This window comes from Cebus imitator, unplaced genomic scaffold (assembly GCF_001604975.1).
Source record: "Cebus imitator isolate Cc_AM_T3 unplaced genomic scaffold, Cebus_imitator-1.0 Scaffold118, whole genome shotgun sequence".
Taxonomy (NCBI): Eukaryota; Metazoa; Chordata; class Mammalia; order Primates; family Cebidae; genus Cebus; species Cebus imitator.
The window spans coordinates 1,024,406-1,041,491 of NW_016107433.1; the positions used below are offsets into that span (position 1 = coordinate 1,024,406).

Sequence of the window (17,086 nt, forward strand, 5' to 3'; positions counted from 1 at the left end):
AAAAAAAAAAGGAACAGATCTCTCCTGACCTCCAGCCCAGAGAGACCCCAAACTCTCCCACAATCTGCTGAGACACAGGCCCAGCAGCAGCCCATTAGGAAGTCCTGAGTCCTGTTCTCTGAGAAAATCTTTTCTTTGGAGGCTCTTGGGAGTTGGCCATGAGGGAATAGGCGGGAGACGAGGGCTGGCAGGGGCACCACCCACCCAGTTGGTGGTGATGACCCATGGCTGGCTCTGAGCTGCTATGAAGCCATGAGGAAAGAGAAAAATAACCAAGCCTTTCAGTATTAACGAAACCCAACCTACCAAAAACCACATGCCATGTCCTATTTTCTGAATTATTTATTAACATTTCTCAGATGTTCTAAAGCCCTCCCTTGCCTCCTCTTTGCCAAATCAGGGCCCTCTGCCCTAGTTCAAAAGCCCGAGAGCTCACTTAATAAAGCAAGCCCTTGTCCCCACCTGGGAAGGGGCTGGTAACATGGGAGGGCAGGTAAGGGTCCCTGAGGGTCAGCATGTTGCCCTCACCGTTCCTGAGATGCCCCAACCCAAGAAGGACATGGAAATGAGACTTCTAGTCATTTCTCCTCGGGCCTCAGCTGAGCTGCCTGGCCCCTGTTGTGCATTCGCACCCTGTTAGGACTGTGGATCAGGCTAAAGGGCCCACAGGGTGAGCCTCTCCTGGTCCCACTCACTGGCATTGCCATGAGGAGGCTGGCGACAGCTCTACCTTGTGCACGCTGTGCTAGCCTGGCAACAGGAATGTTTGTCACCCTGCAAGTCTAAGGAGCAGGTGAGCTGCTGGGGTGGGGGTGGGGGGCAAAGTCCCAGGACCACCTCTGGATTCACCCAGACTCATTAAATGAAAGACACTGTCTCTGCTAGGGCCAAGCCCTCATCATATCTGGCTCCTGTTCCCCTCCCTGGTCCCTCTGTCCTATGGCAAGGAGCCCAGGTGCAGGTTCATAGGTTGTTCCGCTGAAGCGCTTCACACAGGTTCTGGTTGGCGTCAGCCTCCTCCGTCAGCACCTCCACAGCCTCCCACTCCCCGGATCGGCTGGACCTCTTGATGGCATCCACCACGCTCTGCATGTACAGCCCATCCTCGAAGGAGGCGGCCATGGAGACAGGGGCACGGTCCCAGGTGCGGCGGTCGCTCTGCCCCTGGAAGGACTGGCGCAAGGCCTGCACCATGTACACCATGCCCTTTAGGTATAGCAGCGGGACGTCCTGGGGCCCCTGCTCAGGCAGCCCTGTGCCCACAGCCAGCGAGTCCCTCAACAGCAGCTCCTCTTGCGTGGCAGAGTTCTTCTGCCCATAGAGGTCGGCTCCTCGGGCGACAAGGCGTCCTGCAGAGCCTACCACCATGACCTCATGCACAAAGGCGCCTGGCATGTTGAAGTTGAGTGTCACTGTGCTGCACACACCCCCACCCATGAGCATCTGGAAGAAACAGAAGTCATCGCTGGTGACGTGCCGGATGCCACGGATGGCAGCATTCTGCCTCACGAACGTCTTGAGCAGCCCATGTACCTTCTCTGCTCTCCGGCCAGTCAGGTGGGTTAGCAGGTCCACGATGTACGTCCCCATGGTGTGCAGGCCCCCGCCACCCATGAGCTCATCACAGATCCAGCCGTAGCTGGGGCTTAGCAGGCTGCCTGAGTAGATACGGGCATCACAGATCATCACTGCTCCCACGTAGTGCTCCGAAATCAACTGCTTCATGCGCACGAAGGCAGGCAGGAAGCGCAGCACGTTCCCCACCAGGCTCATCAGCTGCGGGTAGTATCTTGAGGCTGTCACCATCCGGAAGGCATCCACTGATGTTGCTGCCTTCTCACAAACCACATTCTTCCCAATACCTAATCATAGGACACAACAAGAAATCTCAAAGTTCCAGGGGGGAATCTCCAGCATGTCCACCTGCCCTGAGGATTTTGGACTTTCTGTCTTACAACTGCATGAACTAATTTCTTTTTCTTTTTCTGAGACGGAGTTTCGCTGTTGTTGCCCAGACTGGAGTGCAGTGGCACAGTCTCGGCTCACCGCAACCTCCGCCTCCTGGGTTCAAGCAATTCTCCTGCCTCAGCCTCCCGAGTAGCTGGGACTACAGGCACGCACCATAATGCCCAGCTAATTTTTTATTTTTAGTAGAGACGGGGTTTCACCTTGTTGAGCAGGATGGTCTCGATCTCTTGACCTCGTGATCCACCCACCTCGGCCTCCCAAAGTGCTGGGATTATAGGCGTGAGCCACCGCGCCCGGCCATGAACTAATTTCTTTTTTGTAGAGGTGGGGTCTTGCTATGTTGCCCAGGCTAATCAAACTCCTGGCTGCAAGCAATCCTCCACCTTGGCCTCCTGACTTGGACCACAGGTGTGTACCACCACACCTGGCTAATTTTTATTTTTTGTAGAAACGGGGTCTCCCTCTGTTGCCCAGGCTGGTCTTGAACTCCTGGGCCCAAGTGATCCTCCTGCCTTGGCGTCCCAAAGTGCTGAGATTACAGGTGTGAGCCACCATGCCTGGCCCCAGTTTCTTCAAATAAATCTCTCTGAAACACCCTATTGGTTCTGTTTATCTGGAGAACCCTGAATAATACAGGTGGGCACACTTCATGGATGTGTCTCTATGCTGTCATGCATTTACTAGGTCATCAGCTTGGGGCAAGGGAATTTAACCTATTTTCTAGGGGATGGGCCACACATAACTGCCACCCTTTAGTCAAAACTCCAGAGAGGACCCTAAGATTCCCTTGCAGATTGTTCTCTAAAAACACTGGTCCAACAAGTTAGAGTGGTCCAAAGCTAGAAAATGCTCCGCTCCAGTAGGAGGGGAAGGAAGTGAGAATCCCCTTTCTGCCCTCACATCCGTTCTGGGTACGCTGCAGCTGGCACACATCCAGAGCTAAACAAAGTTGGACAAAGCCCTGAGGAGAGTGCTAGAGGATGGGCAGCTGGAAACTGAAGGGATGAATGCTGCTCCATGTTTCAAGATGAAAGCTCATGAGGATATGAACAGCCACAAGACACTAACACCTCCAGTGTTCCTGCGAGCTTGATGTTGTTCGAATTGGAGGAAATCCTGTGCTAATACCTTAGTAAGCCAGGAAGGGTAAAGACACCCAGGCAGAAACCCACAAAAAAAGCCCTCCAATGTCCAATTGCTTCTTGGAATTAAAGCCAAAGTTCTTACAAAGGCCCACCCATAAGGTATTGATACATGATCTATGTATGCTTCCAAAATTTTCCTTTTTTTTTTTTTTTTTTGAGACGGACTCTCGCTCTGTCACCAGGCTGGAGTGCATTGGTGAGATCTTGGCTCACTGCAACCTCTGCCTCCAGGGTTGAAGTGATTCTCCTGCCTCAGCCTCCCAGTAGCTGGGACTACAGGTGCGTGCCATCACGCCCAGCTAATTTTTGTATTGTTAGTAGAGAACTGGTTTCATCATGTTGGCCAGGATGGTCTTGATCTCTTGACCTTGTGATCTGCCTGCCTTGGCCTCCCAAAGTGCTGGGATTACAGGCATGAGCCACCGCACTGGGCTTCCTTTTTTTTTTTTTTAAACTGAGATAGAGTCTCACTCTGTTGCCCAGGCTGGAGTGCAGTGTCACGATCTCTGCTCACTGCAACTTCTGCCTCCTGGGTTCAAGTGATTCTCCTGCTTCAGCCTTCTGAGTAGCTGCTGGGATTACAGGTGCCCACCACATGCCCAGCTAATTTTTGTATTTTTAGTAGAGATGGAGTTTCCCTATGTTGGCCAGGCTGGTCTCAAACTCCTGACCTCAGGTGATGTGCCCACCTTGGCCTCCCGAAGTGCTGGAATTACAGGCGTGAGTCACCCAGCCCAGCCCAACACAGATTATATCTGATGGCTCACTGCAGGGTGCAGTTTACCCTGATGGACCAAGATGGATTCTGTTTACACAGGCTCAGGAGGGGAACTCATCTGGCAAGCTTCCAGCAGAAACAATGGTAACTACAATCAATAAATCTTGCAACCAGTAAATAAGAAAACTTTATAGAAATGACTGATGTCCCACATGATAGATGGGCCCCAGGACAACTGACTACCAGGAAGAGTCAATTATTGGTGCTGGACTCAAGCTTTGGAGCCAGAAATTCCTGTGTGCAAATCTTGGTTCTCTCACTTCATTGCTAGATGACCTGGGAAATGTCTAAACTTCTCCTGTTTTTTGTTTACTGCTATAAATGTAAAGTGGGATTTTACAGTTACAGGGAAGAAAGGAGAACGAAGTCAACCAAAGCAGTATATATAAAATACCTGGCTCAGCACAGCTCTGTAAACAGTACGTTTTATTACCATCACCAAGGGAGGGATTCAGCCAATGTCATAAATACAGAGAAAAAAAGCCCATTGTGACTTGGATTTTAAGACTTGGCTGGGCGTGGTGGCTCAAGCTTACATTTCCAGCACTTTGGGAGGCCAAGATGGGAAGATCACTTGAGTTCTGGAGTTTAAGATCAGCCTGGGGAACACAGCAAGACCTCATCTCTATTTAAAAAAAATAAATAATAAGCCAGGCATGGAGGCATATAACTGTAATCCTAGCTACTTGGAAGCTGAGGCAGGAGGATCCTTTGAGCCCAGGAGATTGGGGCTGCGGTGAGCTATGCTGAGCTACTGCACTCCAGCCTGGGCAACAGAATGAGATTTTGTCTCAATCAATCAATCAATCAATCAGACTCATATAGAAACTACATTTTCTAGGTAAATAATTTCTTTGTTCTGCATTTTGAAAATCTGACTTAGTTTCTTTTTTTTTTTTTTTGAGACACAGTCTCGCTCTGTCACCCAGGCTGGAGTGCAGTGGCGTAATCTCGGCTCATTCCCACCTCCACCTCCTGGGTTCAAGTGATTCTTCTGCCTCAGCCTCCTGAGTAGCTGGGACTACAGGCACACACCACCACGCCCAGCTAATTTTTGTATTTTTAGTAGAGATGGGGTTTCATCATGTTGGCCAGGCTGGTGTCGAACTCCTGACCTCGTGATCCACCTGACTCAGCCTCCCAAAGTGCTAGGATTACAGGCATGAGCCACTGCGCCTATCCTAATTTTTTGTATTTTTAGTAGAGACGGGGTTTCATCATGTTGGCCAGGCTGGTCTTGAACTCCTGACCTCGTGATCCGCCCGCCTCAGCCTCCCAAAGTGCTGGGATTACAGGCATGAGCCACAGCGCCTGGCCCAAGACTCTGTCTCTTGAAGAAGAAACTAGGCTCACACCTGTAATCCCAGCACTTTGGGAGGTTGAGGCGGGCGGATCATGAGGTCAGAAGTTCGAGACCAGCCTGGCCAATATGGTGAAACCCCGTCTCTACTAAAAATACAAAAAATTAGGATAGGCGCAGTGGCTCATGCCTGTAATCCTAGCACTTTGGGAGGCCGAAGCAGGTAGATCACCTGAGGTCAGGAATTTGAGACCAGCCTGGCCAACATGGCAAAACCCCTGTCTTTACTAAAGATATAAAAATTAGCTGGGTGGCTGGTCCGAAGGTAGTGAGTTACCTCAATTGATTGTTCATAGTCAGTTACAGATCGAACTCTTTGTTCTACTCTTTCCCTCCTTCTCACTACTGCACTTGACTATCTTTAAAAAAAAGAAAAAAAAATTAGCTGGGCGTGGTGGTGCACTCCTGTAATCCCAGCAACCTGGGAGGCTGAGGCAGGAGAATCCCTTGAACCCAGGGGGCGGCGGTTGCAGTGAGCCCAGATTGAGCCACTTCACTCCAGCCTGGGAAAGAGTAAGACTCTGTCCAAAAATAAAAAAACAAAAAAAAGCCAGGCGTGGTGGTGCGCACCTGTAGTGCCAGATACTCAGGAGGCTGAGGCAGAAGAATTGCTTGAACCTGGGAGGCAGATGTTGTAAGCTGAGATCACACCACTGCACTGCAGCCTAGGTGACAGAGCAAGAGTCTGTCTCAAAAAAAAAGGCTGTATAGGTTCTTGCTGTCACCTAGGCTGGAGTGTAGTAGCATGATTCTGGTTTGCTGTATTCTTGGTCTGGGCTCAAGCAGAGCCTTCCCCCAGCTTTCCAAGTAGCAGGGACTATAGGTGCGTGACACCACCCCCTGCTGATTTTTAAATTTTTTGTAAATACAGGGTCTTGCTACATTGCCCAGGCTGGTCTCAAACTCCTGGCCTCAGGTGATCCTTCTGCCTTGGCCTCCCAAAGTACCAGTATTACAGTCATGAGCCACCATGCCCTGCCCATGTTGATTTTATAACATCTTTTTAGAAAACCAAATTTTCAGACTGGGTGAGATGGCTCACGGGTATGGCAGTGCACACCTGTAGTCCCAGATACACAGGAGGCTGGGGTAGAATCACTTGAGTCCAGGAGTTAGAGGCTGCAGTGAGCTATGATCAAGCCACTGTACTTCAGCCTGGATGGCAGGGCAAGACTCTGTCTCAAAAAACAGAATCGAAATGAATATAGAGGAGTTATTTTATTTTATGGGCTTTGTATTAGATCTCTCCGAGAGTCAGGCCCAGCCTGGCCCCCTGATAGCTCACATCCTGACCAAGCCCACAGGAAACAAACTGGTGCCTCTAGTCAATCCTTCCAGCTCCCCTCACTTCCTACACCCACCACTGCCACCTTGACCCTGAAGAACCCCACAGAGCATCTGTCATTTGTACTTAAGGGCATCTTAGGTCTGAACTCCCAGGATTATAAACCTCAGTGCTATAGCACAAGAAAGACGGCATTTGGATTGGTAGTCTATGACATCATTCTGTCACTTCAATTTATGACACTCTTCAATCTGCTTTTTTTTTTTTTTTTTGAGACATGGTCTCACTCTGTTGCCAGGCTGGAGTGCAATGGTGCGATCTGGGCTCACTGCAACCTCCGCCTCCTTGGTTCATGCAATTATCCTGCCTCAGCCTCCCGAGTAGCTGGGACTACAGGCTTGTGGTACCACACCCAGCTAATTTTCGTATTTTTAGTAGAGATGGGGTTTCATCATATTGGCCAGAATGGTCTCGACCTCTTGACCTTGTGATCTAACCACCTCGGCCTCCCAAAGTGGTGGGATTACAGGTGTGAGCCACCTCACCCAGCTAATATTTTGTACTTTTGATAGAGATGGGGTTTCATCATGTTGTCCAGACTGGTCTTTAAACTCCTGAGTTCAAGCGATCTGCCTGCATTGGCCTCCCAAAATGCTGGATTAGAGGTGTGAGCCACCGTGCCTGGCCCTGAATGACAGTACTTTTTTTTTTTTTTTTTTTGAGATGAAGTCTCACTCTGTCGCTCAGGCTGGAGTGTAATGGCGTGATCACAGCTGCAACCTCTGCCTCCCGGGTTCAAGTGATTCTTCTGCCTCAGCCTCCTGAGTAGCTGGGACTACAGGCACACACCACCACGCCCAGCTAATTTTTGTATTTTTAGTAGAGATGGGGTTTCATCATGTTGGCCAGGCTGGTCTCGAACTCCTGACCTCGTGATCCACCTGACTCAGCCTCCCAAAGTGCTAGGATTACAGGCATGAGCCACTGCGCCTATCCTAATTTTTTGTATTTTTAGTAGAGACGGGGTTTCATCATGTTGGCCAGGCTGGTCTTGAACTCCTGGACCCAAGTAATCTGCCCTACTTGGCCTCCCAAAATGCTGGATTAGAGGTGTGAGCCACCGTGCCTGGCCCTGAATGACAGTACTTTTTTTTTTTTTTTTTTTTGAGATGAAGTCTCACTCTGTCGCTCAGGCTGGAGTGCAGTGGCATGATCTCGGCTCACTGTAACCTCCACCTCCCAGGTTCAAGTGATTCTCATGCCTTAGCCTCCTGAGTAGCTGGATTTATAGGTGCATGCTACCACATCTGCCTAATTTTTGTGTTTTTAGTAGACACTGGGTTTCACCATGTTTGTCAGGCTGGTTTTGAACTGCTGACCTCAGGTGATCTACCCGCCTTGGCATCCCAAAGTGCTGGGATTACAGGCATGAGCCACTGTGCCCAGCCACAACAGCACTCTTAAACTTAGCACCCAGTAGTATCAGCACGGGACTAAAAGGCCATGTTTAGTTAAACAGGCTCCTGTGGGCTAGCTGTACAGGGTCTTTGGGTAGCCATGAAAGACATGTCTACCTGAGTTTATCTAGCTCTTCTGCCAGGAAGTCAAGGGAGATTAGAGAAGCTGAAATCTGCTAGGCACAGTGGCTCCTGCCTATAATTCCAGCACTTTGGGAGGCCAAGGTAGGAAGATTGCCAGTCAGGAGTTCAAGACCAGCTTGAACAACATAGCGAGATCCTGTCTCTACAAAAATGTTTTCTTAAAAATTAGCAGGCATGGTGGTGCAGCTATGGTTTCAGCTACTCCAGAGGCTAGGGCAGGAGGATTGTTTGAGCCCAGGAGTTCAAGTTTGCAGTAAGCTATGATAGCACCATTGTGCTCCAGCCTGGGTGAAAGAGTGAAAGCCTGTCTAAAAACAAAACAAAACCAAACAAAAAAACAAAAAACCTGAAAACTGTTTTGCTTCCAGGGAATGGGAGAGATGGGTGCCAAGTACTTTTAACTTAGGTTCCCTGGAGCATAGTTTCAAGCTTCAAGCCCCTCTCTAGCTCATGCCCCTAGATTACCCAGGAGTGATGAGCCCTTGACCAAGGTCCAGAGAAGATGCCCCGGTGCTGCTGCAGACCACTTCCCTGTTGCTAGTAACACACCACGGGAACCAGATTCACAGCTCTCGGCTTAGGATCGCCCTTGTTTCTCCCTCTAGTGGCCTGGGACTGGAAAAATCCTTTCAAACAGCAGGGTTGAGAAGCAGCCCAAGAAGAGTGCTACTTTTATGTTTTACAAAATCCAGGAGTCCACTTTGTTTTGTGTTTTGTTTTGTTTTGTTTTTTTGAGACAGAGTTTTGCTCTTGTTGCCCAGGCTGGAGTGCAATGGCGATCTCAGCTCACAATCTCTGCCTCCCAGGTTCAAGTGATTCTTCTGCCTCAGGCTCCCTAGTAGCTGGGATTATAGGCATGTGCCACCATACCCAGCTAATTTTGTATTTTTAGTAGAGACGGGTTTATCCATGTTGGTCAGGCTGGTCTCAAACTCCTGACCTCAGGTGATTTGCCCACCTCGGCCTCCCAAAGTGCTGGGATTATAGGCATGAGCCACCATGCCCGGCCCCTGTTTTTTAAATTTAAAAAGTTCTGCTACTAGAACATTTCTTGCCCATAGCCCAATCTACACTCTTTCTTAGATCACAGGTCCGTGTTAGCTGCCTGGCTCACACCAGCAGACTGGGCTGCCTGGGTAGGATTTGTAAATGCCTTGTTCAACCAGCATGCCTGGCCCTGTGCCGAGCACTGAGGATACAACAACAGGCACGGTTTCAGAGAATTTATGGTTTAATGGGTTCAAATTATCATACAAAGAAATGTAAAACAGCACTGTGGTAAATGCAGAAGATGAATAAATGCTGGGCTAAGAGCATACTGCAGGGAACTGACCTGGATCATGGGTCAGGGAAGGCTTCCCAAGGGACTGGTGTTTTTGGGATAAAAGCATATAGCAGGGATCTGAGCTGCAGTATCTTTTGTCACCTTGGGATCCCATGGAAAAGGACTGGCAAACTTAGTGGTTTTTTTTGTTTTGTTTTGTTTTTTTTGAGGCAGAGTCTCACTCTGTCACCCAGGTTGGAGTACAGTGGTGCGATCTCCGCTTACTGCAACCTCTGCATCCTGGGTTCAAGCAATTTTCCTGTCTCAGCCTCCCCAGTAGTTGGGATTACAGATATGCGCCATCACACTCAGCTAATTTTGTATTTTTAGTAGAAACAGGGTTTCACCATGTTGGCTAGACTGGTCTCAAACTCCTGACCTCAGACGATTCACCTGCCTTGGCCTCCCAAAGTGCTGGGATTACAGGCGTGAGCCACTCTGCCCAGCTGCAAACTTAATGTTTTTCTAATGAACCACGGAAGTGCCAAGAGTTGGGCACAGAAGCCCACCTTTTAGTGACAGATTTAAGAAAACATTCAACTGTGGCAAAGATGCTGGGGCACCTTGCACTTAAAATACATTTTTCTGAACTACTTCTGAACTGAAGAATAAAATACATCAGGGCCCTTCCCTCTCCCATTTAAGAAATTCATGGGAAAGTTTTAAGGATGAAATTGGAGGTAAAAGATGAAAAACACAGGTCAGACCAAAGCAGAAAACAAGATGCCTTAAAAAGAGCTGTGATATGAAAAGTATATCTCTGGAAGCGAAGTCCAATAATTAATTTTAGGAAAAATAAGGAGGGCAAGAAATGATCTTATGGCTTTAGAAATACGGTAAAAATATAAAGCTCTAGCAAGGAGAGAAAAATCACAGCATGAAGACTTGGTGAAATGCAACCAAGCTGTCATTCCTAATGTTCCTGGGCCTCAGTTTAATTCAAATGAAGATGTTGGACTGGATCAGTGGCTCTCAATTCTTAAGGTGCATGAGAGTCACCTACAAGGCTTGTTCAAACACAGATAGCTGGATCCCAGAGATTCAGTAGGTTTGGATTGGGGCCTGAGAATTTCGACTTCTTTGTTTTTGAGACAGTCTTACTCTGTCACTCAAGCTGGAGTGCATGATCACTGCTCACAGCAGCCTCTATCTCCTGGGCTCAAGTGATCCTTCTGCCTCAGCTTCCTAAGTAGCTGGGACCACAGTCACATGCCACCATGCCTGACTGATTTTTAAACTATTTTTGTAGAGACAGGATCCCACTATGTTGCCCAGCTGAGAATTCAGATTTCTAATAAGCTCCCAGGTGCTGCTGCTGCTGCTGGTGGAGCATACCAAGAACCAGAAAAAAAGCAAGCTTGTCGCCACAGGACCCTGGGGTTTTTCTCTTTCCTCCTGCACAGCTTGGAAATGGTGTCTGTGGGGAGCCCTAAAATTCAGGAAGAAGACTAAGAGCCTCCAGAGCTCGGCCTCTGGACACACCTCACGTTTCTGGTCTGCATTCAAGCCACAAGGGATGGCAAGGAGTCAAGTGACCACAGTGGCTTGGTTCCCCTTGAACCAACTTTCTGCTAAAGTGTTGACCTAGGTCTATTTCTGAATTCAATCTGGGAGCCACTGTCTGACCTCCCAAGTATTTGGTGACCAATGAATGAATAGCTCCAATGTCACATATCATCAGAGAGAGCTCTCTGGAAGAAACAAACAATAAGGCCAAAACTTACTTGCTCCAAATTGACAACCAGACCGACTGAAGTTCTTTCTCACTTCAGTGAATGTTTATTTTTCCCCACCCACTGGCCAGAGGTGACAGGCACCTTCTTATGACATTTCTCAGAATGGGGAAGAGATAAGTAGCAGACTCTGGGGTTTTCCCCCATGGCAGTGGTCAGGAAGAGTGGAGGACAGCCTCATGGCACCAGTTCCTGGACCTAGAGATCTCTGACTGTATCAGAGACACTTGGCTCCTATCACCTCATATAAAGCAATGACTCAGTCAAGTAACTATATGCTACTTGAATTGTGACTATGTCTTCTGTCATCTACCTTGTGTGTTATTTCTAGTTGCCTTAATTGGACTATGAAATCTGAAGGTAGGGAGGAGTCCCATCTAATATAGCTTTGAATGTCCAAAATGACAACAGGACAGTGACTGGCATACAGGAGGCATTAAAAAAAAATTAGCCGGGCATGGTGGCACGTGCCTGTGGTCCCAACTACTTGAGAGGCTGAGGCGCAAGAATCGCTTGAACCCAGGAGGCGGAGGTTGTGGTGAGCCAGGATTGCACCACTGCACTCCAGCCTGGTGACCTAGCAAGACTGTCTCAAAAAAAAAAACAAAAAAACAAAAAAAAACCGAGGCCAGGTGTGGTGGCTCATGCTTGTAACCTCAGCACTTTGGGTGGCCAAGGCGGATGGATCACCTGAGGTCAGGAGTTCAAGACCACCCTGGCCAACATGGTAAAACCCCATTTCTACTAAAATTACAAAAATTAGCCAGGTGTGGTGGCACACATCTGTAGTCCCTGCTACTTGGGAGGCCAGGGCAGGAGAATCGCTTGAACCTGGGAGGTGGAGGTTGTGGTGAGCCGAGACTGTGCCACTACACTCTGGCCTGGGTGACACAGTGAGGTTCTGTATTAAAAAACAAACAAACAAAAAAGAAAAGCCAGGTGCGGTGGCTCACGCCTGTAATCCCAGCACTTCGGGAGGCCGAGGCGGGTGAATCACCTGAGGTCAGGAATTCAAGACCAGCCTGGTAAACATGGTGAAACCCCGTCTCTTCTAAAAATACAAAAATCAGCTGGGTGTGGTGGCAGGTGCCTGTAATCCCAGCTACTCGGGAGGCTGAGGCAGGAGAATCACTTGAACCCAGGAGGTGGACGTTGCAGTGAGCCGGGATTGTGCCACTGCATTCTAGCTTGGGTGACAAGAACAAAACGCCATCTCCAAAATAAATAAACAAACAAATAAAAATAGTAAATAAATAAATAAAAATTGTTGGCTGAATGTTTACTGGTTTGTTTGCTTACTAAACTAGGTTCTGATTTCTATTAGATGAAGAGAAGAAGTTGACTACAGTTGACTGGAAAGAGAAGAACAGGAACTGCAGGAGAACAGCTCAGCAGGCCACGCCTAGCCATGGGCAGGTTACCAAGCCCAAAACTTCCCAAGGGAAATAGATGTCATGTGAGCAGGCTGTCTTCAGATCCTGTCAGGGAAGCCCTACGCTGCAAGAGCCTTCCTGCCCTCTGGCAATACAAAACTGCAGTTTGGCAGGAAGGGTGTGTGATCACTATAGTCAAGGGCTGACAAAACATGGGAAATGGTAGCCTTGCTACACAGCCTCTCCTTCCTGTGGTGCTGTATGCCCCAGAAATGGAAGAACAAACACACCAGTCACAACCAATTCCCCAGTGCCCAGGGCTCTGACCTCTAACTTCACAGGGGCAAACTTTACAACCTGAGATGCAACCATCTCCAGCCCCTTGATATCTGTTTCTTAGAGTATTTCCTTAATTTCTGTTCAGAAATTTATGAATGGGAGGTAGGTTAGGCTATGTCTTTTTTCTCCTACAGTTATAAGAACCCCCAACATGCCCTCCCCAAGCACTAGCTTCAGGGACAAATGCTGTCCCAGAGTTCTCCTCCCTGCAGACGAGAGAGCCTAGGAAGGGGTGCGCAGGCTCAGAGGAGAGGATTGACCCTCAGGGGACTGCGCAGAGGGAGACATGATCTGCCCCTACTGCAGCCTGCTGGGCATACCTAGAGCCTTCACGGATATCTGCCGGGTGAGTGGAGGGGGGATGCTGATGCACACCAGATCCACATCTTGATGCAGCAAGACGTCATCGGTCCGGCTGGTGTAGAAGGCGACGTTCATCTCCTCAGCAAGCTGCTTCGCCTCCTCCTCGGTCTTCCCCCACAGGGCCTCAACAGTGAACCCTTCAGCCCTCAGCAGCGGGACCAGAACTCGGGCGGAGCTGCCAGTCCCAAACACACCCACTCCTGGCAGCATCTTCATCCCAGCCTCTCTCTTCACCCACTCATCTCCTCACAAGAGTCTCCAGCATGGATACGACCTTCCCAACATCCTGGTCAATCATGGCTCCTAGAACAGCAAGCATTACACTGGTTATTACCAGAGAGGACACCCAGCTTAGTCTTTTTTTTTTTTGAGATGGAGTCTCACTCTTGTCCCCCCAGGCTGGTGTGCAGTGGCCTGATCTCGGCTCACTACAATCTCTACCTTCTGGGTTCAAGTGATTCTCCTGCCTCAGCCTCCCAAGTAGTTGGGACTACAGGCATGTGCCACCAGGCCCAGCTAATTTTTGTATTTTCAGTAGAGACAGGGTTTTACCATGTTGGCTAGGATGGTCTTGATCTCTTGATCTCGTGATCTGCCAGCCTCGGCTTCCCAAAGCGCTGGGATTACAGGTGTGAGCCACTGCACCCAGCCCGAGCCTAATTTCTTTTCTTTTTTTTTTAAAGATGGGGTTTCACCATGATGGCCAGGCTGGTCTTGAACTCCTGGCCTCAGGTGATCCACCCACCTCGGCCTCCCAAAGTGTTAGGATTACAGGCGAGAGCCACTGCACTAATTTCAAATAAGGAAGCAACAAGTCTCTTCCAGAAAAGCACAAATGAAATACTGCCCGAGGCCAGGCATGGTGGCTCATGCCTGCAACCCCAGCTCTTTGGGAGGCCGAGGTGGGAAGATCACTTGAGGCCAGGAGTTTGAGAGTAGCCTGGGGAACATGATGAGATGCCATCTCTACACAAAAAAATAAAAAATAAAAATAAATAAAAAATAGCCAGATGTGGTGGCCTGCACTTGTAATCCTAGCTACCTAGGAGACTGAGGTGAAAGGATTACTTGAGCCCAGGAGTTGACAATTGTAGTGAGCTATGATTGCGCTACTGCACTCCAGCCTGGGCAACAGAGCAAGACCTTGTCTCAAAAGAAAAAAGAAATACTGCTCCAAGATTAAAAACTGCAGAATCTTCCTCCATGGAGACTGAAGGATAGGAGTAAAAATGAAAATGGAAAAAGCTGGGTTTAAATCCCTATTCTGCTACTTAATTTTCTGTGCAACCCTGGTCAAACCATTCAACCTTCAGGGCCTTAAATGTATAATAAGGGGAGTGATTGATCTTTAGGGTTCCTTCTTGTTGTAAAAGTTCATGATTCTATATATGACAAAGAAAAAGAAGAGTGTAGGCCTGGCATGGTGGCTCACGCCTGTAATCCCAGCACTTTGGGAGGCCGAGGCAGGTGGATTGCCTGAGGTCAGGAGTTCAAAACCAGCTGGCTCAACATGGTAAAACCCCATCTCTACTAAAAATACAAAAACATTAGCCAGGTTTGGTGGCAGATGCCTGTAATCCCAGCTACTTGGGAAGCTAAAGCAGGAGAATAGCTTGAACCTGGGAGGTTGAGGTTGCAGTGAGCCGAGATCGCACCACTGCACTCCAGCCTGAGCAACAGAATGAAACTCTGTCTCAAAAAAATAAATAAATAAAAAGAAGAGTGGAAAACAAAAACCAGTTCAAGAGAAAAGTGAAAGAACTAATTGCCTCCTGCACTCTCATTGGGGTTTTATCTTAACCATCTTTTCTTCTTTCTGATGGTAAACAGTGTCTGTGGCCACTTAGTCAGCCTGCTTTCCTTTTCCACTTTTTCCATCTCTCTCTCTCTTTTTTTTTTTTTTTTTTTTTGGTTGGAGTTTCACTCTTGTCACCCAGGCTGGAGTGCAATGGCACAATCTCAGCTCACTGCAACCTCCACCTCCCAGGTTCAAGCAATTCTCCTGCCTCAGCCTCCTGAGTAGCTGGGATTACAGGCACCCACCACCATGCCCAGCTAACGTTTGTATTTTTAGTAGGGACGGGGTTTCACTATATTGGCCAGGCTGGTCTCAAACTCCTGACCTTGTGACCCTCCTGCCTGGGCCTCCCAAAGTGCTGGGATTACAGCTGTGAGCCACCGTGTCTGGCCTAATTTTTGTATTTTTAGTAGAGGCAGGGTTTCGCCATGTTGGCCAGGCTGGTCTCGAACTCCTGACCTCAAGTGATCAACCCACCTTGGCCTCCCAAAGTGCTGGGGTTACAGGCATCAGACACCGCATCTGGCCACGATCTTCCTCTTTTCTCTTTGCTAATTCTGCTCTTATAGACTTCTCTTCTAGTTTTCTTAGAAAACAGGTTAAGCACACAGTTATCTTCTACAATTTCATGTCCTGGACTCCCTTCAGCTATTTTGGTCACTGTCTGCTTTCACAGGTGTTTTGGTTATTAAGAGGTTATGGCTATTCAAGGAGCTTGACAGTGTCAAGTCTGCAGCATTAGGTAAGTAGTGAGATTCTACTTAAGTTTTTTTTTTTTTTTTTTGAGACGGAGTCTTGTCTCTGTCATCCAGGCTGGGGTACAGTGGCATGATCTTGGCTCACTGCAACCTCAGAGTTCCAGGTTCAAGTGATTCTCTGTCTCAGCCTCCCAAGTAGTTGGGACTTGTACAGGCATGTGCCACCATGCCCAGCTAATTTTTGTATTTTTAGTAGAGATAGGGTTTCACCATGTTGGCCAAGCTGGTCTTGAACTCCTGACCTCAGGTGATCTGCCCACCTCAACCTCCCAAAGTGCTGAGGTTATAGGTGTGAGCCACCATGTCTAGCTAAGTTTTGTTGGCCATTAATTACCAGCTGTTACAGGGTCAAAGGAATGAGACACAGTCCATGTCTTCTGTAAATTCATGCTCAGGGCATACATCCCTCCACTCCCACACTGTGTTTCTTCTCACTTTAGTTGTATTTGAGTATATATAGGGATTATATATACCCACTACATAGGAAATCTTTTTTTTTTTTTAAAAAAAAGAAAAGATCTATGACCGATTTAGATGTCTCCTCTTTAAAAGCCATGTAGGAATATAAGGATAGTAATTTTGAGCTAATATGAAGTGGAAAAAAATACATGAATATCAGTGGCTTAAAACAACAGAATGGACTGGAAAAAATCTTAATAACCTGTTTTATTGCCTCTGACTCAAAGGGAAGCTTCATCAACACCCATAAAAGGGGTACTGGCTGGCCCTTGAGGAAGCCAGATGGCATGAAGTAAGGCAGGCTTGCTGACTAGGTATTTCCTGCCCAAGCTGGCAGAGCTGGTTTTCCCTGTTTATTTCAGTGGCTATTCTTTCTCACCCCTAAAATTTCCCCACTCTTTGTCCTTAACATCCTTGCACATATCCTTCACATGCCTCCAAAGATCTCCACAAACCCAGTCCTGCCAAGGCCACATGCAATTTCGATCACCACATGCTGGTCAGGAACAAAGGGTGCCTTGGCAGGACAGGCTATATACAATTTGACAAGGCCACAGGTTACAGCGAAGGCAGTACAGAGGTTAGAGACATGGAGTCCGCAGCTACCTTGCCTGGGTTCAAATCCTGGCTCTGTCACTTACCAGCTGGGTAACCTCAGGTAAGTCCCTTAGTCACTCTGTGCCTCCATTTCCTGATCTGTAAAATGGGGAAATTTTATCTACCTCACAGGGGATTTAAGGATTGAGTTAAGGGCCGGGCGCGGTGGCTCAAGCCTGTAATCCCAGCACTTTGGGAGGCCGAG

At 48.3% G+C, this 17,086-nt stretch overlaps 1 protein-coding gene across 6 annotated transcripts in view; it reads right to left on the bottom strand.

Moving 5' to 3' along the window:
• Positions 1-324: 324 nt before the first annotated feature.
• Positions 325-17,086, bottom strand: part of GFOD2 (glucose-fructose oxidoreductase domain containing 2) — a 49,665-nt gene continuing 32,903 nt past the window's right edge. For 3 of the 6 annotated variants that reach the window (XM_017539400.2, XM_017539404.2, XM_017539403.2), the window contains exons 2-3: positions 13,227-13,572; positions 325-1,862 (exon numbers count right to left, since the gene is read on the bottom strand). In XM_017539400.2, coding sequence (XP_017394889.1) covers positions 964-1,862; positions 13,227-13,485 — 1,158 coding nt within the window. In that variant the 5' untranslated portion in view covers positions 13,486-13,572 and the 3' untranslated portion in view covers positions 325-963. Of the gene's footprint in view, positions 1,863-13,226; positions 13,573-14,311; positions 14,333-15,544; positions 15,654-17,086 lie in introns of those variants that run through there. The other 3 variants (XM_017539402.2, XM_017539405.2, XM_017539406.2) reach the window with 3 other exon arrangements.